This window comes from Notolepis coatsorum (genome assembly GCF_963971535.1).
Source record: "Notolepis coatsorum genome assembly, chromosome: 12".
NCBI classification, from domain to species: Eukaryota; Metazoa; Chordata; class Actinopteri; order Aulopiformes; family Paralepididae; genus Notolepis; species Notolepis coatsorum.
The window spans coordinates 67,412,076-67,437,583 of NC_140176.1; the positions used below are offsets into that span (position 1 = coordinate 67,412,076).

General features: G+C 44.3%; 1 protein-coding gene across 1 annotated transcript in view; it reads left to right on the top strand.

Moving 5' to 3' along the window:
- Positions 1–25,508, top strand: part of dpp6a (dipeptidyl-peptidase 6a) — a gene marked incomplete at both ends in the record, with an annotated part of 272,276 nt that overhangs the window by 101,692 nt on the left and 145,076 nt on the right. The window contains one exon of the mRNA XM_084326051.1: positions 1,360–1,474. Within this exon, the coding sequence (XP_084182177.1) occupies positions 1,360–1,474 (115 nt within the window). The remainder of the gene's footprint in view (positions 1–1,359; positions 1,475–25,508) is intronic.

Here is a 25,508-nt window from a genome sequence, read left to right on the forward strand (position 1 = left end):
CTCTCTCTCTCTCTCTCTCTCTCTCTCTCTCTCTCTCTCTCTCTCTCTCTCTCTCTCTCTCTCTCTCTCTCTCTCTCTCTCTCTCTCTCTCTCTCTCTCTCTCTCTCTCTCTCTCTCTCTCTCTCTCTATCTCTCTCTCTCTCCCTCCCTCTTCTCTCTCCCCTCTCTCTTTCCATCCCTCTCTCACCCTCTCTACCTCTCTCTCTGTTTTCTTCTCTCTCTCCCTCTCTCACTCATCACTCTCTCCCCTCCTTCTATATTTCCTTCTCTCTCACTCCTTTCTCTCTCTCTCATTATCCCTCTCTCTCTATCTCCATCTCTCCTTATGTCTATCCCTCCCTATCTCTCTCCTATCTCTCATTCTCTCTCTCCATTTCTCTCGTTCTCTCCCTCTCTCTCACTCTCTCTCTCTTTCCCTCTCTCTCGTCCTCTCCCTCTCTCACTCTCTCACTCCTCCCTCTCTCGTAGTTGTTTGGAAGGCCTCACAGAGAAGTGATTTCTTGGGCGGTTTGATTCACAAAAACATTCGTTTAGCAAAAGGTGTCAGGAATATAACATAGATAAGAGCATTATCGAACATCTCAATGTGGTAGACACAATACAAAACATTCCTTTCTGTTCGCACAGGATCGTCAATAATAGATTAGATTACCACCAATACTTAGAAACGCTTTATCCATTGTGCTCACTTTATACTCAGCGGGTATCACGTGCCAAATACAATATCCATACTTTAAAAATGCATTTTTCACTTAAAACAATATTAAACTGCTCAAGTTCATTCGTATCTGTGTTTTTTTTTCCTCACGAAAACCGCCCCTAGGTTGCTCATTATTCACCCCCCCCCCCCCCCCCCTCCCCTCCTCCCCAACAGAAAGCCTCCCAGTATTTGCCATCGGCCTCAGTTCACAAATGAGTCGTGGGCTTTTTATCTGTCACATTCATTTGCGTTTGATGGCCGCTGATTCTCGGCTCATTAGGAATTCTCCCCCTCCAGCTCCCTCTCCTCCTCCTCCTCCTCCTCCTCCCCCTCCTGCTGTTGCTGCTGGTGTGACTGTTGCACCGGCGCACATTCGTCCTTGACTGACCCCCCCCCTCTCTCTCTCATCCTATGACTTCTTCTCTATCAGCAACTTCTTCATAATAATTTGATGTTTTCTTCTTTCATATCATGTCCCTTTTATTGTCTCCTATATCCTCCTGTCTGGTTGAATATGTTCTTGTTTCATTAGTTCTCTCTCTCTCTCTCTCTTCCTCCTTTTGTAATTCACCCCTCTCTCTCTCTATCTCTCTTTCTGTCTCTCTCTCTCTCTCTCTCTCTCTCTCTCTCTCTCTCTCTCTCTCTCTCTGTCTCTCTAGGAGTTGGTGGGCAGTAACCCACCGCAGAGGAACTGGAAGGGAATAGCGATCGCCCTGCTTGTCATTCTAGTCATCTGCTCGCTCATAGTCACCTCAGTCATCCTGTTGACACCAGGTACGTGGACAAGGCAGCGGACATGACACCGCGCGCATGCACACACGCACATGCACACACGCACACGCACGCTGTCTGTTTGCTTTGCTATTACTATGCACAGACATGGCATGTCCATTAGGTGTTCACAATCAATCTCACACCAGTGGTCCTTCACACACTGTGCTGTGAAGGTGGCCATGGCTGTGTACAATGCCCCTGTGTGTGTGTGTGTGTGTGTGTGTGTGTGTGTGTGTGTGTGTGTGTGTGTGTGTGTGTGTGTGTGTGTGTGTGTGTGTGTGTGTGTGTGTGTGTGTGTGCGTGTGCGTGCGTGCGTACGTGCTTGCGTGCGTGCGTGCGTGTGTGTACTATTGTTTGTGGTACATTCTCATACCACAATAGTGTTAACAGCAGTAGCATTTATTTCCACATGGACACATAATGGTCAGATTTACTGAAGGTCAGACACTCAAAGTCAGTTCACACAAATTGCATCTCTCTCTCTCTATCTCCATTATCTCTCTCACACACACACACATTGTGTGGCTGTGTACAATGCTCCTGTGTGTGTGTGTGTGTGTGTGTGTGTGTGTGTGTGTGTGTGTGTGTGTGTGTGTGTGTGTGTGTGTGTGTGTGTGTGTGTGTGTGTGTGTGTGTGTGTGTGTGTGTGTGTGTGTGTGTGTGTGTGTGTGTGTGTGTGTGTGTGTGTGTGTGTGTGTGTACTTATTGTGTACTATTGTGGTACATTCTCATACCACAATAGTGTTAACAGCAGTAGTATTTATTTCCACATGGACACATAATGGTCAGATTTACTGAAGGTCAGAAACTCAAAGTCAGTTCACACAAATTGCATCACATTCTCTCTCTCTCTCGCTCTCTCTCTCTCTCCCTCTTTCGCTCTCTCTCTATCTCTCTCTCTCTCTTCCTCTCTCTCACACACACACACACACACATTCCTCAGATCTTGACTTCCAAAATGGTCCTTAGAACCACTATGATGCTTTTAAAATGTGGCTTTTTATGGTGTCCTTGCTTCATTCTTTGAACAGATTTAAATGAAGGTTTAATCAATACACCATCTGTTTATATTTGGGCTCATAAAGCGGCTTGATATGCTTTTTATATGCTGCCAGAGCCGCGTCAGTCGGTAGAATTGCCAACATATCCGCTCCGTAACCGAGTTACCCGGACAGTAATGACTGTGTCCTTGTTTGTGATTTGCTGCAAAAGACAATTACAGGTAATGTATCCCATGAGAGTTAAGCCAGGGTCAGAGATTTTAATGTTTGTTTTTGCACATTATTTCTTGGCCGTATAAATACCGGTAGGTGTCTGATTTCCCTGCAACAGACAGACGACAGCTCTGCCGCAGGTGTGAAAGCAGGGGACTCCCTAAAAACGTGGTATTTCATGTATAGATCACCCCCCGACCTTAACTCTAACCTGATGTTACCGAGAGGAGAGCAACTTGGTATTTCATGTATAGATCACCCCCCGACCTTAACTCTAACCTGACGTTACCGAGAGGAGAGCAACTTGGTATTTCATGTATAGATCACCCCCTGACCTTAACTCTAACCTGACGTTACCGAGAGGAGAGCAACTTGGTATTTCATGTATAGATCACCCCCCGACCTTAACTCTAACCTGACGTTACCGAGAGGAGAGCAACTTGGTATTTCATGTATAGATCACCCCCCGACCTTAACCCTAACCTGACGTTACCGAGAGGAGAGCAGACCTCTAGCTAACCAAACTATTTCCAACTGCGGCGGGCCCCCCTGGTCCGGGGAGGAGGAACTATTTGGAACTGACTGATACATCACACAGTTTCATTAGCAACGCTGTTGTTTCTGTAAATGCACGATTGTGTTAGCTACAGTAGGTTCTCATTTATATTATGGACATTCTTTTTCTTCTTCTTGGTACTGGTATTTGTGGCTGTCTGACATGTTATTTAAAGTACATAGGTCCTCCTTGCCATGTGGCCAGGGTTGACCTTTAAAACAAAGACAGCGATATTCTGTCAGTTTTCTCTCAGGTACCGGTCTCAGGGGGCGGGGCGTCTCTGAAGGAGCCTGAGGTGTTTAGTTTGTCAAATGTAAACAGAGCGGACCAGCAGTAGTCAGGGGGCGGGGGGTCTCCATCTTGGTCCATGCCTAATGCTTACCCCCACCCACCCCCACAACCTCCAGCCCACGACCCATGTGTGTCCAAGCAGAACCGCTGTTCCGCTCCACCTCTTCACACAAACTGGGTCCCCGCGGATCCGCACGTCCAGCCCGGCTGTTTGCCGAGGCTCTTTGGTACAGCGGTCCTGAAAATCTGATGAACTTCCGGATGATGGGGTTGAATGATTTTCTTCATTCTTTGTGTAGAGAGGGTTGGTTTTTAGGCATGCTAGAGTTTAGTTGTTTTCAGCTTCTGGGAGTTTAGTCCCTACAGGATGATGCAATATGTGTACATTGTTTTTAAAGAAAACGAAATAAATCATTATGTCATTATCTCCACTAGGCGGAAGTAAATAATAAAAGAAAAATTAAATACGTCATCATCATGCAGTTGCCCCGATCGATCGGCCAGCAATCGGTATCGGCCGATAATCAGTATAAATATGAGATTGGCGAATTCCGATAATGCTTTCTTTTCGCTGATTGCGAAAACCGATCGATGACCCGACCAATTCTCAGCGGAGTTTGTTTCATTGTCGCATGTTAAGTAACCTAAAACATGTCGGCGGTGTGGAACTATTACAAAATGTCTGAGACAGATCTGCAATGTATGCCAGGATAAAATACCTCGTGGGGGAAGCAATGTAAAACGTTTCAACACAATAAATGTAATAAGACACTTGAAGTCCCCCAGAGGAGCATGGAGAGTAGGGCTGACCTTTGAAGCTTTTTTTGGCAATCGAAGCTTTTTTTTTTTTTTTTTTTTTTTTTTTTATATATTTTTTTTTTATCTTATGTTGTGGGACTTGTACAGCACTTTCGTAAACGTTGTTGTTTTTAAATGTGCTCTATAAATAAAGTGGGTTGGATTAATTAATTAAGTAGCCCCTTTCGTGACTGACGCATCCAACAAGGTTTCACTCGGCTGTGTGATTTAATTCAAGGTGGATCGCTGTTGTCGTTTGAACAACTTCAGATTTCATGGGAACTACCAATCCCCCAAATCAAGAATGTTTAAGATGAATGAAGTAAGATTTTGATTATTTGAAATATGGCCTGTGTAGACTAAACTATGCACAGAATTATGTCAGTCTACAAGGTCCGGATTCTACATGGTCCGGCAATGTAGACCTTGTAGACTCCACTACAGACCAATTATCAGTGAATGTTCATGCATTTTTAAGAAGGGCAACTTCCACAAAAAAACAAAGAACTCACCAAAACATCTCAGTAGCACCTTATCTAAATGTTATATTTCATATATGGAGATTCATATTTATTTATGTATTGCATGCATTTCTACATTTTATTTCCTATTTTGTTTATTCATCCCAGTATCTTTCTTTCTTATGTGTGGAATTCTACAAGGTGCGCGCACACACACACACACACACACACCTACACACACACCTACACACACACACACACACACACACACACACACACACACACACACACACACACACACACACACACACACACACTTACATTTAGTCATTTAGCTGACGCTTTTATCCAAAGCGACTTACAAGTTCTGTACGACAAGACAGCAAGAAGGGTACAACTCTATCAGCTGAGTGAAAATTGATTTTTTTTTTTTTTTTTTTTTTTAAACTTCGATTTTTTTTTAATGTTCGAAGCTTGTGCCATCGAATCGAACGTTCGAAGCTTCGAAGCATTTAAGACAGCCCTAATGGAGAGTTTAAGCATACCGCGAACGGCGCAGAGTAAAAAGAAAAAAGCAGATTAAGAACCAAAACGACCACTAACGCAAACCACTTTAGAGAGCATCCGTGCGTATAACCGTGATAGTCAGAAGGCTAGGCGATCACAAGAAGAAAAGTCGTGAAATTCATAGGGCTGGACGGCCAGCCATTAAGTGTAGTCGAGACGACAGACTACTCTCTCACATTGAGCGAGCCCCGCTACACTCTCCCAGCTGGTCACTGAAAGGCACAACTAGACCCGCCCTACTCTGCCTCTGATTCGCAGACTGTGGGTTGGGGAATGTGATTGGACCAAAGCAGAGTTGACAGACACACACACACACACAAACAGTGCAGTCAGACGCTGCTTGCATTAGAGAGAGCGGAGAATTTCGACCCGTTGTGTGTTGGCGCTGTCTCGAAGTGATAATACAGAGATAATACATATGACAATTTTTCAAATTCATTGAATTCAGCTCAATTTGATTTCAAACAGCACATAGTCTTTTTTATTATGTATAAATTATTTAATAAATATTCATTAACGCAAATCCCAGTTTTTACAGTATAACAAAACCAAAAACGATCGGTATCGGCCGATATGGCTCATAGACAATCGGTGATCGGTATCGGTGGCAAAAAACCTGATCGGGTCTTCCCTATCATGCACCCAAAATATAACAAAAATCCCTTTAAAAAAGAATCCACTGAATGACATCCTGGGGGAGGGGAGGTTCATGGTAATAGTTGAAGACATAATACAGGTAATAAAATTATAGTACTGTAGAAAAGTAGAAATAGGCAGTGTAAACAATATAACAATATAATTAGCTCTGAATATATACGCATATGAGCATGTAGGCAGTGTAATCAAGGTGCAGATGAGGGTCTGTGTGCCCTATCAGTTATATTATGCATTACAATAAATATGGTTACAATAGACACTAGAATCTAAATACTATGAGTAAGTAAGTATACAGTATACACAGGTGCAGTATGCATAAGGTACGTATGGCGTGATATTCGTCATACGTTATACATCATATGTTATACATAAGACCCTACACATTACAAATATGTTGCTCAATCAAGTAAGCCTCCTCTACTTTTAGTGATATATGTAATTTTTACGTCTCACTCCATTAATTTCATATAGTCCAAGGTCATCTTATTTTTCCAGAGCTGGTGACAGAAGTAGCCAGTGAGAGTCATGGTTCACACGTTGGTTCATGTCTATGTCTCTGGCTATATCTCGCAAACAAATTGGCCAATTGGTCTAATATTTGTTGTGCACATTCATGACCGCTGTAGGTAGAGAGAGAGAGAGAGAGAGAGAGAGAGAGAGAGAGAGAGAGAGAGAGAGAGAGAGAGAGAGAGAGAGAGAGAGAGAGAGAGAGAGAGAGAGAGAGAGAGAAATGTGTTGCTCTATAACAATCCATGCTGGGGTGGTTGTACTCACTCAGTAGGGTTAGGGCTAGGGTTGGCCGTCATGCATAAAACAGACAGTATGAGACGTTGTCTGAGTTTTCAGATGCAAATCTCCTATGAAAGTTCTTTAATGTGTCAGTAAGCAGTCGCTTCTGCATCTTCTCCTTCCTCACAGTTATGGTCTGCTTGTGCCCAGTTGTCATACGACTGACATCGTCACAAATAAAGAAGGTACGGATACTGGCTTTACTCTCTGCTCTCCTTGATCTCTCCTTCTCTGAAAGGTGGTCAGGTCTGCATCCAGGTTCAACTTATCTCTTATTCTCTTCTTGGAGAATCCAAGAGCACTACACGTGGAGTCTGTATTTCTTTAATAGCCTACCACATGTCACTTTGGCTATCGTTTGCTTCACCCTTTCTCTTCTTGAGGCTTTGTAAGTCTGAGCAATGTCAGCAACTAAGGCAGAGTGAAAAGTAAGAGTCTTGCGGACATAAGGAGTGACGTTCTGATTTTGAAGCATCCGATTCACCAATGCACGTGGGGATGAGGAGCTGGTCTTACACCTTGAGTATCTTTTTTTTTATACGTTTCCTTCATTCTCATCTCTTTATCCAGTTGGGCCTTTAAGAGGGCTATCTCCTGTGGGAGCGTTCTCCTTCCATTGTTTTCCCTCTTTTCACCTTGAAAGCTTTGCCTAAAACAGAAGAAACAAATGATAATAAATCCTGACTTATATTAACTCTGCATTTTTTTTGAAGCTCACAAAAGTCTTAAAAAGAACAGTGTATTGTATTCTCAATGTACAGTAAAAAAAAAATCCTATTACAAGATTTCTCAAACCTTGAAGGCTCTGGCTGAATCTCTGGAGTTGCAGGGGGAGTGTTCTGCGATTCTCTGGCCCTGGCTGCTTTATTTACATCCCCCATTTCTTCTTCCTTGCCCTTTTCTCTGTGTATTGTTGATGCTCTCATTGATACTATGTTTTTTTTTCTTTTTTTTTTTCTACTCTTTCTCCCATTTTTCTATTTTTCTCCCATCCCAATTTTGTATCGTCCAATTCTACCCTCCCCTGTCTCGAACGTTGTTAGGCCATGACTCCCACAAGCCGGCTGCAATGTGGACTAAGCCTTACATCACGTGTTCCCTCCGGTACTCGAGGAAGCAGCAGTCGCATCTTTTCACCTGCACAGCGCGATCTCTCAGCGTCGGGGGTCTGCGTTTGGAGGGCACGGCGCCCCCGTCGCTTCCTGATTCTGCTGTGCAAGCGCACCAACCGACCTGTAGGAGTCGCTGTCCACAACGTCCGATCCCCACCCATCAGCTTCCCACCCCCTAATACTGCCAAATTGTATTAGTATGAACGACCAGCCAAGCTGATAGCAATGCGGAGAGCTGGGCTCGAACCCAGCGTATCCTGCGTTGGTGGTGAGCGCCTTGCCCACTGCACCACCTAGCCGCCATGATACTATGTTTGTTTCTGAAGTGTGTGTGTGAGATATATAGAGAGAGAGGGGGGTGAGAGAGATGAGGAAGGGGCAAGAGAGAAGGAGAGCTGGGAGAGTGTGTGTGTGAGAGAGAGGGGGGGGGGGGGTGTGATTACTCAGCCCTTGTGTGGGTGAATGTAACAAGTTCCTAACGTTTTCTTTCCCCTATTATTTCATGCACACTTTATTCATTGTTTTAAATTATTTTGTTCTTATTATAATTATTATTATCTGTTTTGAATTTGATGCAAATTTGCAATGCATGAGGGTCATCCTTTTGTGTTAAATGGCTGCATAAAGCAAGCATTTGTTGACTCGCATGTTGATAAGAGTATTAAAACTTGGAACTTGAAAAAGATCTGTTTAAGGTAGAAAAAATTTGATTAATTTGCGATTAATCGCAAGTTAACTATGGACAATCATGCGATTAATCGAGTTAAATATTTTAATCGATTGACAGCACTATATATAATATATACATATATCATATATATAACCATATACAATATAATATACATATATCCTATATATAATAATATACAAATAATATACCTATATCCTATACATCAGGGTTAGAAAAAAAAATTCAGGGCTTTTTTTGCCCCCTTTAATTGATTTTCGGGGGCTTTTTTTGTATTTAGTAAAGTACTTGAAAAGATAGTTTCAGTTCAAATAAATTCCTTTCTTGAAGAAAACAACATCTTAGAAGAATTTCAGTCAGGATTCAGAAAATATCATAGCACTGAAACTGCCCTCACCAAAATAATCAGTGACCTCAGACTAAACTCTGACGAGAATAAGATCTCCATCCTTATCCTGTTAGATCTCAGTGCAGCATTTGATACAATCGATCACGATATTCTAATCGATCGTCTTGAAAACCATGTCGGTTTCTCAGAACATGTGCTGGGCTGGTTTAAAACATACATCAGAGGGAGGAAATTCTATGTTAAACTAGGAGATCACATGTCTGATATATACGACAACAACTATGGAGTTGCACAAGGGAGTTGCTTAGGTCCTTTACTCTTCTCCCTTTACATGTTACCGCTGGGTGATATCATCAGAGAACATAATGTAGATTTCCATAGCTATGCGCATGATACACAACTGTACATATCTGCTGAACCAAATGATACAGCGATTAGCTCCATTACAGACTGCTTACTGGCAATAAATAAATGGATGAGTAAGAACTTCCTGAAACTAAACGAGAACAAAACTGAAATTCTAATTATCGGCTCCAAAACTAAAAAAGAAACATTAATAAAGAACCTGGGGGGACTAACCCCTTGGATCAAATCTGAGGTCACTAGTCTTGGGGTTATCATAGATTCAGAACTGAACTTCAATTCTCATATTAGCAAAGTGACGAAAACATCGTTCTTCCATCTCAGAAATATAGCAAAAGTACGACCATTTATTAATCAGAACGATGCTGAGAAGCTAATTCATGCATTCATATCTAGCCGGTTAGACTACTGTAATGCACTTTTCACAGGTCTCCCTAAGAAAACCACAGAGAGGATTCAGCTAATCCAAAACTCTGCAGCCCGACTGCTAACTAGAACCAAAAGGAGAGAGCACATTAGTCCAGTCTTAGCTGCTTTACACTGGCTTCCTGTAACATTTAGAATTGACTTTAAGGTCCTTCTCCTTACATACAAAGCTCTAAATGGACAGGGACCTAGCTACATCGCCAACACTCTAATAAATTACACATCAGCAAGAACACTGCGATCATTAGCTGCTGGACTACTAGAGGCTCCCAGAAGCAGTCAAAAGAGGATCGGTAATGCAGCCTTTATCAACTATGCCCCAAAACTATGGAACAAACTACCCCAAAACATCAGGGAAGCCAACTCGCTAGACATCTTTAAAAGACAGCTTAAAACTGGTCGATTTCCGAATAAAATGAAAATAGCAAAAGTCATACCTCTGTTCAAGACTGGAGATAAACACCACTTCACAAATTATAGGCCTGTTTCTCTACTTCCTCAGTTTTCAAAAATATTAGAAAAACTCTTCAACAACAGATTAGATAAATTCATTGATAAACATAATTTACTCACCGATAGCCAGTATGGATTCAGAACACACCGGTCAACATCACTAGCGTTAATAGAACTCATTGAAAAAATCACAAATTCCATAGATCAAAAAAAACATGTAGCTGGAGTATTCATTGACCTAAAAAAAGCATTTGATACTATTAATCATGATATATTAATCAGGAAATTGGAGAGATATGGGATCAGGGGGGTAGTATTGGACTGGGTAAGAAGCTATCTAAATAAAAGACAACAATTTGTGACAATGAGAGATTATAAATCTGAATGTTTGGACATTGCTTGTGGTGTCCCCCAGGGGTCAGTGTTGGGTCCAAAACTGTTCATCTTGTACATTAACGAGATATGTAAAGTATCCAATATATTTAAATGTATTTTATTTGCGGATGACACTAATCTTTTTTTTTCTGGTGAGAATGTCCAGCAGCTTTTAGAGGTCATCACATCTGAAATGAAGAAATTGAAGGAATGGTTTGATAGAAACAAATTATCATTGAACTTGAGCAAAACTAAAATTATGTTGTTTGGAAACTGTAGATTGGATACTCAGGTACAAGTTAAAATAAATGATGTGATTATTGAAAGAGTTTATGAAAATAAATTCCTAGGTGTAATAATAGACCATAAAATCTGTTGGAAACCTCACATAAAACATGTCCAATCTAAACTCTCACGAAGCATTTCAGTCATGAGTAAAGTAAAGCACTTCCTGGATAGAAAATCACTCTACATTCTCTACTGTTCACTAGTTTTACCATATTTAAATTACTGTGCTGAAGTCTGGGGAAACAATTATAAGTCTACACTACAACCACTTTTTATACTCCAAAAAAGGGCCATAAGGATAGTTCACATTGCAGGTTATCGTGATCACACTAACATATTGTTTCTGGAGTCAAAGACATTGAAGTTAAATGATCTTGTGGAATTTAAAACGGCACAATTAATGTATAAAGCAAAAAGTCATGCACTTCCAAGAAACATTCAAGAATTGTTCTTTGATAGGGAGGGGGGTTATAATCTGAGGGGAGAACACAATTTAAAGGTGCTAAACGTACGCACTAACATGAGAAAACACTGCATCTCAATATGTGGAGTGAAACTGTGGAACAGTCTTAATGTGGTGTTAAAGCAATGTCCAAACATGAGACAATTCAAACTGATGTATAAGGAAATTATGTTCACAAGGTACAGGGATGAAGAAGGGACTTGATATTCACAGGTGTTTACATTTATATTTTGTTTCTATTTTATTTTATTTTATACATATATAGTTTTTGTTTTTGTTTTGCATATATATATATATATTTTTTTTTTCTTTTCTTTTCTTTTTTATGTTTAAAATAGTACACTCATTTGAGTAGTGGAAAAGGGGTAGGATTAAATAAGTGTATACTTCTTCCTACTCCTTTTCGAACATGCAGATTGAGTTGTTTTTCTTTTTTGTTATTGTTTGTTGTATTCATTGCATGTTCGAAATAAAGACTTCAAATCAAATCAAATCAAATCAAACCTATCTCTTTGCTCAGGCATTTCACTGATAGATATCTGCTACCACCTAGTGGCAAGAGGAAACATCAGGGATATCCTGACACAACTTGTATTTACCTGCACTATTCTTACCCTGCCTACTCTTATACACTGCCTATCAAATTCAAGTGTCGGTTATTGCACTTTTTACTTCTTACTGATGACTATTTTTAAACTGAATCATTTTAAACTATTTTTATTATTTGCTAGATCCAAATGTGAAACACTGATTATTTGTATTACTGAATAGAGAGCCTATTAGGATGCTAGATCCTAATGTGAAACACTGTGATTTGCCATACCTTGCTATGCTCGCTCATGCCTGTATTTTTTATGTCCGTTCTATTTTATAATTTTTTGACTATTTTTAAACTGAATAATTTTAAACTATTTTTACTATTTGTGTTACTGAAAACTGTAAGCGGAGAGCCTATTGGGATGCTAGATCCTAATGTGAAACACTGTGATTTGCCATACCTTGCTATCTGTCTATCTTTTTATGCCCGCTTATGCCTGTATTTTTTACTGTTGTGAAGCACTTTGAACTGCAACCTCTGTATGAAAAGTGCTATACAAATAAAGTTATTATTATTATTATTATTATTATTATTTCGGGGGCACTGAACTGAACTTGTATGATGAAAAAGGTTATTAAACATCCTTATCATTTAAAAAATACAACTCTATTAATGACCTCATTTTGTGGCTGCGGCTGTCCTGGTGGTGCAAAGCGCTGTATTTCTTAACAGTCTTCGTCCCGCCGACAAAAACATCCACGCAAACTGCTCCTTGCACACTACCAGCCAGGCAGATTTTTTACCAGCCAAAAATTCTAAAACAAATTTGTGTCGCATATATATAAAAAATGTCAGTACATTTCAGGTAGATAAGGTATTACGTTCAAGTAGATAAAGAATACACACTTAAATAAGAGGCCAGAGTAACATTTTAAGCAAATAATTTTAATATATTGATTGATGATTGATTAATCAATACAAGTCAATCTTAAGCTTAAATTGTAACCTAATGTAACCTAACCTAATCATCAGACTCCTCACTCTAGCCTCTTTGCAGGATTTAACAGAACATAATAAAATGTAAAGGTTTTGTAAACCTAACTTAAACCTCCTCAATCATGTCCTCATCAGAGTCCACAATCTCCTATATGATCTAGCATGTCCTACCATGCTCTGTAAAAACTCATGTACATATACCGATATGCCCTACTTTGATTACTTGTATTATTGCACAATGTCGTTCTATTGGATTCTTATTATATTATTATTGTATTATGCACAATCGTTGCGGGCAAGACCCCCCGCATTTCATTGTATACTTGTATGCCGTGACAAATAAAACTCTTGACTTGACTTGACTTGAATCTCATTGATTTACTACCGATGGAGTTATGTTAATGTGTGTGCATTTGCATTATACGACAGAGTGTACAGGCCACCGTACCCGGGGTCAAGGGGCAGGTACGGGAGGGGCGATAGAGATACACATGTGTGATGTTGCTACGGAGTTAAGCTAATAAAGGATACTCGTCACAACCACAGCAGAGGACTCACGTATTTGTACTGTGAAGTAACACGACAATGACAAACGTGTTGTTTCTGTTTTTCTTTTTGACATACTTGCGGCACACGGAACAAGTTAACAACTCACCACTGTCTACAGCCCCCGCATCATACTGTAGCCTAGTCAGTCTCTTGAAACTATCTTCAAACTTCCACTGCTCTGGAAACGTTCTTTTGTCAGGTGGTCCCGCTCATCCTTTTCGTCTGAGAAAGCCGCAGTGGGTTTTCTTTTTAGCGGCCAGCTTACTCCTTCCATATGGTTCCACATATTTATAACCCATTAACGTTATTAAGCTAACGTTAACTTAAGGTTATGTATATAACCAAGTTCTATGAATTATGGTGACGCTCAGCGTCATTCTGCACGCACTTCACTTCGTGCACGCGCACTGAATAAAAAATTCCACAATGTACCTTTACATCCCAACATTCGTCTGGCCACACCCCTATCCGCTTACCTTCATAAGCAGGTGTGTGGTCACCTACTCGCCTCCTTCCCAAGCTTTCACCACAAGGTGAGATCAAGGGCCGCAGCGGCGTCCTGACGCTGAGCGTCACCATAATTCATAGAACTTGGTTATATACATAACCTTACGTTCTATTTCATTATGGCTGCCGCTCAGCATCATTCTGCACAAGAGGAGCTGAGCGGGAGCCAAAGCTCGACAAATGTACCCCGCTGAGGCCCCCCACAACCATCAGACCGGGGAGGACCGAGCCCCCCGACCCTCCCTAATGGAGGGATACCCTCCCTATTGGAGGACGGGAGGGAGACGGATCCGACCATGCGAAGAGGAACTCAAGCAACTCAACGCACAGGGTGAGCAGACCGTGGCTTGACCCCACGACTACGCACACGCACAACTCGCATGCCACCAGGAAACGAACGGAAGGAACAACCCCCGTTACTGCCCCCAAAATTACGGGGCCAAGAGCAAACTCAACCCTGTGGCAAGGCCGTAGCAGCGGAGCGCGAAGGAAGACCCAGACCCACCGAAGGGACTGGATCCCCTGGAAAAAGGGGGCCCGGAGAGGTCAATGACGCCATCATCAAGACCCCACCAGGCGGTCACTTAGTGACACCGCCCCCCACATCGCCAGCGTATTCGGATAGGGCCCCTCCAAGAGCGGGCCCTTTCCCCCCAATAGTACACCGCCTGGCACACTGACCCTGCAACACAGGCAAGTCAGCATGGCCGTAAAGCACTCAAAAAAGGTTAACCAACGGAAGCAGGCAGCGCACCGAGGAAACCAGGCAGCAGGCTGTAGACCTGAGCCTGGAGCACTGCGGACGAGACAGGCGCCAAAGGAGTCAACTGAAAACAGCCCCCCCGGCGGAAGGGGCGTATGCTGGCATTGTTGAGCACCATGACAAAGCCTCCATAAAAAAAAACCCACCCAGAGGGGTCGAGGCAGAGAAGGCTGACACGATTGGCAGACGTCATGAACGTGCAGGGGCACACTCAACCGGGTAACCCGGGAGTTGACTCTGCTCCAACACACCAGGGAATCAACCACCCTCTCGGTACACAGACGGTGGTTGTTCCTATAACCCCTCAAGAAAAACTCCAAAACACACCTGCGGGTATACACCAGCTATACCGCAGCACAAGTGTTTCAATATTAAAAAAAGGGTTATCCCAGGCCTACGGTTTCAGCTAAACATTACTTCGGACCGGGCCCGGCGGCTCGGGAAGCACACAGGGTTACCAGAGGAGGTCCCGAAGACCACCCCAACAGCCCCCTCTTCGCCATGTGTGAGAGAGGAGCGAAAGAAGGAGACCAGCCCCTTACAATAGTGCCAGGTACAACATGTACCCAACAAAGGGTCTCCATAACGCCTAACCCCGTGACACCCGAGCCGACCCGGCATTCTTCCCCCTGAAAAAAGCCCAAGTCCCTCAGGGTACCAGAACAGCAGATCTGCATCCCCGGCGGACAACGGGTTAACTGACCTGGACCAGCGTGACCAGAACCAGTCCCGTGCCCTAACCACGCCGACATGCCTACTCCAGGAGAAGGGGCAGATATGCGTGTTGATCTAAAACATGAAAAGAGGGCGCCACCCAGACGGTCCTGTTTACACCGCGCTCGGTGGCCCACCCCAAGGGCATGAGACCCCTCTACCTATGTTCCGATCTATTCCGTTAACATCCCCCAGATATGAACGAGAATCCGTCGAGACCCAGTAACAGGCTCTCGGAAGAGGAAAAAATCCCCCATCCCAGTTGCTTTATAAAAACGCTGTTTTAATAACAAGTAACCAAGGCGTACTAGCCACCCGCATGATTCTGAATAGAAACACCCCGAGCCAGCACTATGTATGCGTCGGGACCCAAAACATATCAATGGACAGTCTAACCCCACATTGATCCTTCAAGGCGCCTGGGAGAATGACAAGAAGGTTGTCGTGCTTCACATTCTCCACACTTTTTTATTAAAAAAGAAAGAAACACAGACTGACATGAATCCCACGTGACGCAGCCGAGGGTAAATTATTTTTATATCCCGTCATCCCTACCACAGAGGAGAGACAGAACTCCTCAGAGAGACTTCCCACGTGAGCCATAGATTGAAAAGTCATGGTAACATTGAGTCATGTGACCAACCGACTCAAGTTATGTGTATATTGAGCGTAGTAGAACATTAAGTTCCTACGCTCTGCCCCGACACTTGACAACAACAGACCCTACATACGGGTCTAAACTCACGGAAGTCATCGTCCAATAGCAACGTGCCTAGTGACGTGTGCTATGACGGGGGGAAACCCAAGACTCAAACGCCTGTGATGGGTGCAGAGTCTGGGAAACCCTTCCCCCCCCCCCTGCCAAGCCGCCTAACAGCTTGGCCCTGACTGAACGAAAAAGAGAGGTCAATAAACCCCCTGACCAATCAGAAGAGGGAAGGAGGGGTTTATCCGGCACCCCCTCACAAGCCCAACCCCTTGCATACAACAACAACAATAGCCATATGATACCTTTAGTAGCAATGCCAATGAATAGCGCAAGCTAATACAATGCACGCTAACCACAGACACATCTGTGAACAGGGTTTATAGCAAGACCAAGTTGTGTGTGTGTGTGAATCCTACACCTGCATCCATGTTGTAACACAGAAAAACATTGATAGAGAGAGAGAGCGGCTGAGAAGCGGTACATTTTCATACGAGCATTACTGCAAACCCAACACAATAGTGTTGCAGCTCAATATCACTGTGTAAGCAACAGAGCACATAACTAACCTCTACCTTTATGTGAAGATTCAGGTCGAGGCAGAAAAAAAACCTTTTTCAACCGAGTGTAGGCTGCAGGCCTTGCTTAAGCTCTAACATGAATGTAACATCTAGCCCTCCTATCAACCCATACTAGTGAAAGATTCACACGTTGCAACCCCATCATATGTTTGGTGAATAAACACACAGTTTGTTAACAAAAAATACAGTCCCCCTTTAGAGGGGACTCTTTATTTTCGAACAAAATCATAGCGGGCCGGGAAGGGAAACAGGGGGGGACCACAGAGGGAAAAAGTCACTGGGTCTTAGCGACGCCTGCCACAAGCCGCTCGGGGCTTCCCACCCCGTGGAGCCCCGGAGGGACGGTAAACGATCGGCGGCTGGTCTCGACGATCCCTACCGTCACCTCCGGGCGTAGATGGGCCGGCTGCAGTGGCGGAGGCGCCCTTTCTCCTCCTGGCCTTCTTCGCTGAAGGTCCAGCAGTGGCGGTGGTGGCAGCGGCGGCCACGGCGGAGGAACCTCGACGACGCGGCGGCCGTCTGACTCCACCGGCAACATCGGGCGGGGGGAAATGAGGCTGGAGCACGGAGCGTTCCTCCTGCATCTCCCTGCAGGTTGAGGTCATCAGCTGCAGTGCCATCCCGAATAGTCCAGCATCGGAGAGGGGTGCCGTCAGAAGTGGAGTCCTCTTCTTCTCCAGCACACGAGCCTGCTCCAGCCAAAGGTGGCAATGAATCAGAGTGGCCAGGGCGCGCACTTTCCCAGCGGCTATAGCCTGCGGCTGAGTCAGATGCAGGATGGCTCCTGCCGACTGGGCGAGCTGATCATGCTGTAAATCAGTCAGCTCCGTGCCGCCCGTCAATATCCCGGACATTAATCTCGCCAGCTGCGCAATGTTAGATGCGGCAGCTAGAGATTGTGTTCCGGTGATAAATGACTGGTCGCTCCAATATGCCAACCGCCTCGCCGATTTCCCTTGGGGAACCGGCTTCCGTAACGGCTCCCACACCACCTCCGGACAAAGGAGCGCCGCCATCGGCCTATCAAGCCGTGGCACGCCCTCCTTCATGCCGTTGACCAAACCCGCCACCCGCGTGACTTGCACGTAGGCAGGAGTAAGGCCCATGATGTGGGAGACCACCTGGCCCTGACGGACATAGGCCGCCATTGCGGGGAAAAATGGGTAGACAACGTCCACCCCTCTCACCGGGCGACGTTGCCATAGATGACCTATGAGATCATCAGGGACAGGAACAGGCAGTGGCTGCGGCAGCGGCACGCCGTTTGCGACTGCCGCCGCCGCCATGAGCTCGGGAAACAAAGCACGCAGTTCCCCCTGCATACTTTCCTCCTCCGAGCCCGCGTCCCTCACATACAGCAGACTACTGGTCAAGGAGCCACATTCTGATGTGGCTGATAGCAGGGCATCCCGCCACCGAGTCGGAGGTTCTAACCCAACATCTGCGGGCGGGGAACCCCAAGGAGACATCTCCCCCCCCTCCAGTGTTACCTGGACAGGCAGGGGACACGTCTCCACCGGGCCTTCAAACAAGAACCCGTCCGCCACTATCATGTAGTCCTCTGTCTCCATCGGGCATGTAGAGACCGACGCATCATCCTCATCTGGCTCCAGCAACTCACCAAAACCAGGCCGTTCGCGTCTGCAAGCCACCATCTTGCGACGGGAGCGAGCTGACGCAAAAAGTTTGCGTCTCAAATCCCCCGCAACCAAAGGAGCTGGTGCAACAGCGGACGACTCCCCGGAAGCAGAGGAACCAGAGCCGGAACCAGGCCATCGCACAGGAGACGGCACTGGTGCACCAGCTCCTTGGAGAGGCAAACTACCCATCGGACGCCTACTGGGCGTGGCTGCCGACCACGAGAGAGGCCTCAACCCCGCTCCAAGACGCACGACAGAGGCGGCAATGGAGAACCGCTGGTGAAGAGTGGCGTTGCGAGCGCGACCCTCCGAAGTAGACATTATGACTTAGCTTTTTTCTTTCTAATATATGAGAGAACAAAAAAGCAAGAAAAATGTAAACACGTCTCAACTTTCTTCAGCTAACAACCTCGTCAAGTGTGGGATCTACCGAAGGCACTTCCTTGTGGTGAAAGTGAAGAAGGAGGCGAGTAGGTGACCACACACCTGCTTATGAAGGTAAGCGGATAGGGGTGTGGCCAGACGAATGTTGGGATGTAAAGGTACATTGTGGAATATTCAGTGCGCGTGCACGAAGTGAAGTGCGTGCAGAATGACGCTGAGCGGCAGCCATAATGAAATAGAACTAATCGAGGGTAACGTTACAGTGCAAGCAGTGTAAACAAGGAGAGATTGACGCGCGAGGAGAGATTGAGGGCTGCAAAAAAGGCGACTGTCCTTTATTTCACATGACTATTTTGTTCAAATCTGCCCGCCATTGGCGCTTTGCAGGTGCTTATTTTGTTCCCTGTATATATATATATATATAATTGGTAAACTGTCGGGGGCTTTTTTTGCCCCCCTTAACTGATTTTCAAGGGCATTTGGTAAATTTTTGATGGCATTTTGTCCCAAGCCCCCATTAATTTCGAACCCTGCTATACATAATAATATACAATATAATATACATATATCCTATACATAATAATATACAATATAATATACATTATATCCTATATATAATAATATACAATATAATATTCCTACAGTATCCTATACATAATAATATACAATATAATATACCTATTTCCTATATATAATAATATACAATATAATATACCTATATCCTATACATAATAATATATCAGTGTTTCCCCCAGAATTTTATTTTGCAGTAGCACCTGGATCCAATGGCATCTCATCCCATTGCAATTTTTTATTTAATTTCTTTATGTAGATGCTGCTGTTGAATGCATATAGGGAAAACACTGCATACATGGCAATACATCTTGTTATAAGTCAACATTACTATATATGTCCACCCTGTTAGGTTGGTGTCCACCAACCTGTTAGTTGAATAATGCTAACAGGGTGGAAATTTTTTGCTAAAGTTAGCCTTTAGCCTGCCTGTGTTAGCATATTTACTAGTATGATCTTCAATATTTGATGAGGAATCTATAATTCTTCACAAACACTTTTTTGTATTATTCAATTTGATTGATCTCCTCAATACTTACAAGACAGTTATTTTCAAACATATCAAACTCACCTAATAAAAACATCAAAATCAGATAGTAAGAGAGGTAGAAAATCATACATCTTACCACATTTGAATTTCCCTCCACTGTTGTGATTAGGGATTCACCGAATATTCGGCCACCGAAACATATCGGCTGAAAATGTTAAAAAAAATTCCCTTTCAGCTTTAGAAAAATATCACAGAATGTCAAAGAACAGGGTTACGTTCGTAACCTAATGTGTTGTTGTGATGAGGTAATCAAAACGCGGCTACAGTCATAACATGCGCAACTTGTATTCTAACTAATGCGCAATGAATCACGTTCAAAATAGAACTTCTCTTAGACCACTATTCGTGATCCTGCCTAGAGCCAGGACTCGTCAGTCACATAACTCTCCAGCTGCAGGGAGGGGCTGAGCACTACCCACACTTTACAGTTAAGAAGCAGCTTGGCTAGGGGCGGCTGGGTAGCGCAGTGGAGAATGCACTCGCCTACCACCGCAGAGACTCTGGGATCGAATCCCGCTGTCAGCGGTACCTCCGGCTTGGTCAGTCATCCCTACTAACACAATTGGCAGTGTTAGCAGGTGGGAAGCCGGTGGGATATGTGTCCTAGTCGGAAATAGCGTTACATTCCCCCAGTGAGAGTCCTCGCTGTCAGGTGAAAAGAAGCGGCTGGCTGACTCCACATGTATCGGAGGAGGCATGTGGTAGTTCTACATCCTCCCTAGGCTGACAGTGGGGCGATGCGCGCAACGACCAGGAAGGGAATTGGGATGGGACAACAACAAAATTGGGATGGGAGCAAAAATACAGAAAAAGTTAGTTTTTTTTTTTTTTTTTTAAATAAGCAACTTGGCAGCTCTTCAGTCCTGCGTTCTACAGCCTGTGATAACTCCTCTTGGGAGTCGTGCTGTTTCTGATTCCAGAAAAAGAATTCACTTTTAGTGCTAACGTAATAGAGTAACATAGGTCTGAACTTGAGTTGTAAAAAAACTTGTTACTCAAGTTTTTCTGTAGTAGTTAGTAGTCCAGAGGTAGTATTTCCCCAGACGGAGCCATAGCCTGAAGCCTTATGTAGTACATATCCAAATTTCATAAAGATCCATTCAGAAATTAGTGATTAGGAGTGATTTTGGTAAACTGTGTACAAAGAAAAACTCAGTTTTCTCATAGACTTCAATTCATTCGGCTGTTTTGCTCTTCCTGTTTTCGTGTTTCTTCGTGTTTTTTGTTTAGATCCCCATGTGGGGTATCATTGGAAAGCCACACTCATTGGTTACAACGATCCACAATCATTTTCGAGATCGGATCTAGATTGACGGAACTACTGCAGCCTGAGTCGGGAGTGGTATTTTGCGCAATACGGTGTACTTTGCACAAGCCTCAAATACCGGCATGTAACTCGAGAACCGCTGAACGGACTTTGTCGGATTTTGTCGCTTTTGACAGGCAACAAATAAGCCTTCAATTCACTATATATATTGTATTACAAAATATGCACACCCGAGCCACTAGGGGTCGCGAAAGTGCCGGTTGCAAAAAATCCGAAAAAACTTCCCATATGAGGGACGTTGCAGCTTAAGAGGTGTTAATTAATTAACATGCTTTATATCCTCGCCATTACGATATGCCTGTCGCGGTTTAAAACCCTTTTAACTAACTTTAGCTGCTATGCCTGCTAACTAAGTTAAGATAGCTAACAACGCTTCCATTCCTCTTTCACCAGTCTCTCTTAAGCTACATCATCCCCCGCTAGGTGTCACAGGAGATGTAGTAAATTACAACAGTCCTTTCATGTAGGCTAGAACGCCGTGAATTATGACTCAGTATCCAACCACTGCTGCCCAGACCTGGAATATATAACCATCAAGTGTCGTCCTTTCTTCCTCCCGAGGGAGTTAACGGCGATCGTCCTGATCGGAGTGTATATTCCACCGCAAGCCAGTAACAACGTCGCGCTCTCCAGACTCCACAACGAGGTAAATAGAATACAAGCGGCGAACGTTAACGCCGCCATTTTAGTGCTGGGTGATTTCAATAGCGCCAATCTGAGAAAGGTATTACCTGACTTCTATCAGCATGTGACTTGCAACACCAGAGGCGGTAACATCCTAGATCACTGTTACACGCAATTTAAGGGTGGCTACAAGGCTCATTCTGATAGTGGCTTTGGTAAATCAGATCACGCGTCCATTTTCCTTTCACCAAAGTACAAACAGAGAATCAAAAGCACTCCTGTAGTCTCGCGAGAGGTGCAGAAATGGGATCTGACATCAGAGGAGACGCTCCAGGCTGCGTTTGACTGCACAGACTGGAACGTGTTCCGCGACACAGATAACATTAATGTCTACACGGAGACAGTGCTGGACTATGTTTGTACTTTGGTGGAAGAAACAATCCCCACTACCAAAATGAGAGTTTACCCAAATCAAAAACCCTGGGTAGACAAATCCGTCCGTGAAGCTCTGAGAGAGCGCACCAAAGCATACAACGACGGCCTAGTGGCAGGCAACATGAATGACCACAAGGTGGCGCGATACAACGTAAGGAGGACAGTGACAGAGGCCAAACGGCGCTACAGGGATAAAATTGAACTCCAGTTTGAACAAGCTGACTCTAGAGCTATGTGGCAGGGGCTCAAAACGATGACAGACTACAAAGGCGCCTCCCTCAAACTGAACAGTGACATCTCCTTAGCAAATGACCTCAATACCTTCTATGCGAGGTTTGATGCTGGTAATAACAACACCAGCCCACAAGCCACGGCAATGGGGGGGGGGGGTCTGCTGCTGATGGAGACTCAGTGTTCAGGGTAACAGAGCATGAGGTGAGGCGGACCTTTAAAAAAGTGAATATCAGGAAGGCAGCAGGTCCGGACGGCATCCCCGGCCGCGTCCTAAAAGTCTGTGCCGACCAACTAGCCCCGGTATTCACTGACATATTTAACCTGTCCTTAGAACAGGCTGTCATTCCCACCTGCCTGAAGAAGTCCACTATTATCCCTGTACCCAAAAAATCCAAGCCTGCTTGCCTCAACGACTACCGCCCTGTAGCTCTCACCTCCATAGCCATGAAGTGCTTTGAGAAGCTAGTAAAGGGCTACATCTGCTCCTCCCTCCCCATCAACATGGACCCCCTGCAATTTGCATACCGCCCCAACAGGTCCACGGAAGACGCCATAGCCCATGTGCTGCACACAGCAGCATCACACCTGGACAAGAGGCAGGGGAACTATGTGAGAATGCTATTCATCGACTACAGCTCGGCATTCAATACCATAGTCCCCTCCATACTCATAGCCAAGCTCAGGGACCTGGGCTTGAACTATGACCTCTGCCAGTGGGTCTTGGACTTCCTAACTGGCAGACCCCAGGTGGTGAGAGCAGGCAACTGCACCTCCTCATCCATCACCCTCAACATAGGGGCCCCCCAGGGCTGTGTTCTGAGTCCCCTCCTCTACTCCCTGTACACACACGACTGTGTGGCTCAGCGGAGTAGCAATACAATCGTCAAATTTGCTGACGACACAGTGGTGGTGGGCCTGATCTCTGCCAACGACGAGAGGGCCTACCTGGAAGAGGTCAAGGTCCTGGCGGGATGGTGCCAGGATAACAGCCTCTCCCTGAACGTCAGCAAAACAAAGGAGATGATTGTGGACTTCAGGAGGTCGGGGGTCAAGGACTACAGCCCCCTCAGCATCGACGGGGCACCGGTTGAGAGAGTCAACAGCTTTAAGTACCTCGGAGCCTACATATCCAAGGACTTGACATGGACCACACACATTGACAGTGTTGTGAAGAAGGCACGACAACGCCTCTACTTCCTCAGGCGCCTAAGGAAGTTCCAAGTCAGTCAGAAGATCCTTAAGAACTTCTACTCATGTACAATAGAGAGCATCTTGACTGGCAACATCACCTCCTGGTTTGGGAATAGCACTGCACAAGACCGAAGCAGACTACAAAGAGTGACACGTTCAGCCGAACGCACAATTGGAGGGGGGCTCCCCACCCTCCAGAACATTTACAACAAGCGTTGCAAGGGCAAGGCTAAGAGAATCATTAAAGACTCCAGTCACCCGAACAACTGCCTCTTTGAACTGCTGCGGTCAGGCAAGCGATACCGGAGTCTCAAGGCGAGCACAGAAAGACTCAGAAGAAGCTTCTATCCCCAGGCCATCAGACTGCTAAACGAACAATGAACACTACACAACAACAACCACCAAACGCACATAGCACACACATCCACACGCACACACTCACTTTAAACAGACACACTGTAGCACCCACTCCACACACTTTATAGCACACACCCACTTTAAACAAACACACTGTAGCACCCACTCCCCACACTTTATATTTATTGATGAAGGATTGCACTACAACTCGTACACCTTACTGTAAATTGTACCTAAATTGTACCTCATCCCATTTCTGCTTTGCACTATATAGTACTGTACATTAGTACACTGCATAGTATTGTATATTATATGGTAACTCAGAACATTGTACATATGTCTATACCGAACACTGTGACCTCATTTTCTTCTTCTAAATTACATGCTATACTATGTTATTTGATATTATCTTGTCTAGCACAGTCTCTGGAGCGTAACAGTAAGAAGCATTTTGTATGAAAGTATTCTGTACTTCTGTATGACAACTATTAAATAAACTTGAACTTGAAACTTGAAACTACAGTAACATCATTAAGTCAGCTATAAGCTATTCTCCCTCTCGTGTGTGTGTGTGTCTGCATACATTTACTTCATTATACATTTATTCAAAAGGAAGATATTGATTTAAATATGTATATAGCCTATATATAAAAAATACATTTTAATCGTGTCTGAAATTAATTTATGCATTCAAAAGTGCTGAATAAATGTTTTATGGACCATAATAGTGATTAATAATGTTATTTAAGTTAAGTTTTGTCATCAGGTAGCTGAACAAAAAAAATACATTATATATATATATATATTTATATTAATCATATTTGGCCTTTCGGCATTCGGTTTTCGGCAAACTGTTTCCTATTTTCGGTATTCGGTTTCGGCCAAGAATTTCCCATTCGGTGCATCCCTAGTTGTGATGTTACCTCATAAGATTGATGTAATTGAGAAATGTGTTTTCTTTAAAGGGACAGTACACACAGCTCGACAGGGTGAACAGTGACTCTTCTGAGCAGCAGACAGTAGAGAATGTGGCACATGTGAGGAATTATGGGATGGCGGGCTCCCTCCAATCGGTAAAGGGGGTTTGTTGATAGATGATCTCTTGCCAGACGAGGCAGCCAGGTTCTAACGGCTTCTGACAACCGCTTTGTTCCCACACCTCAAAATGCCTCTCTCTCTCTCTCTCTCTCTCTCTCTCTCTCTCTCTCTCTCTCTCTCTCTCTCTCTCTCTCTCTCTCTCTCTCTCTCTCTCTCTCTCTCTCTCTCTCTCTCTCCCCCTCTCTTCTTAAATCTCTCCCCCCCTCTCTCTCTCCCCCCTCCCTCCCTGTGTTGTAACAGGTAGATGTGTGTAGTGTAGTAGTGTAACTGAGAGGTTGATTTGTTCTCCCCACATCAATACAACTAGGTCAGTGGTTCTCCTCGGCGTCGTTCCCTGGGAACACTGATTATTCCTCAAACTGAGGGATGTCAGTCTGGCTGACAGGGTGACAGCTAATGGAAGCAGCGGGAGGACGG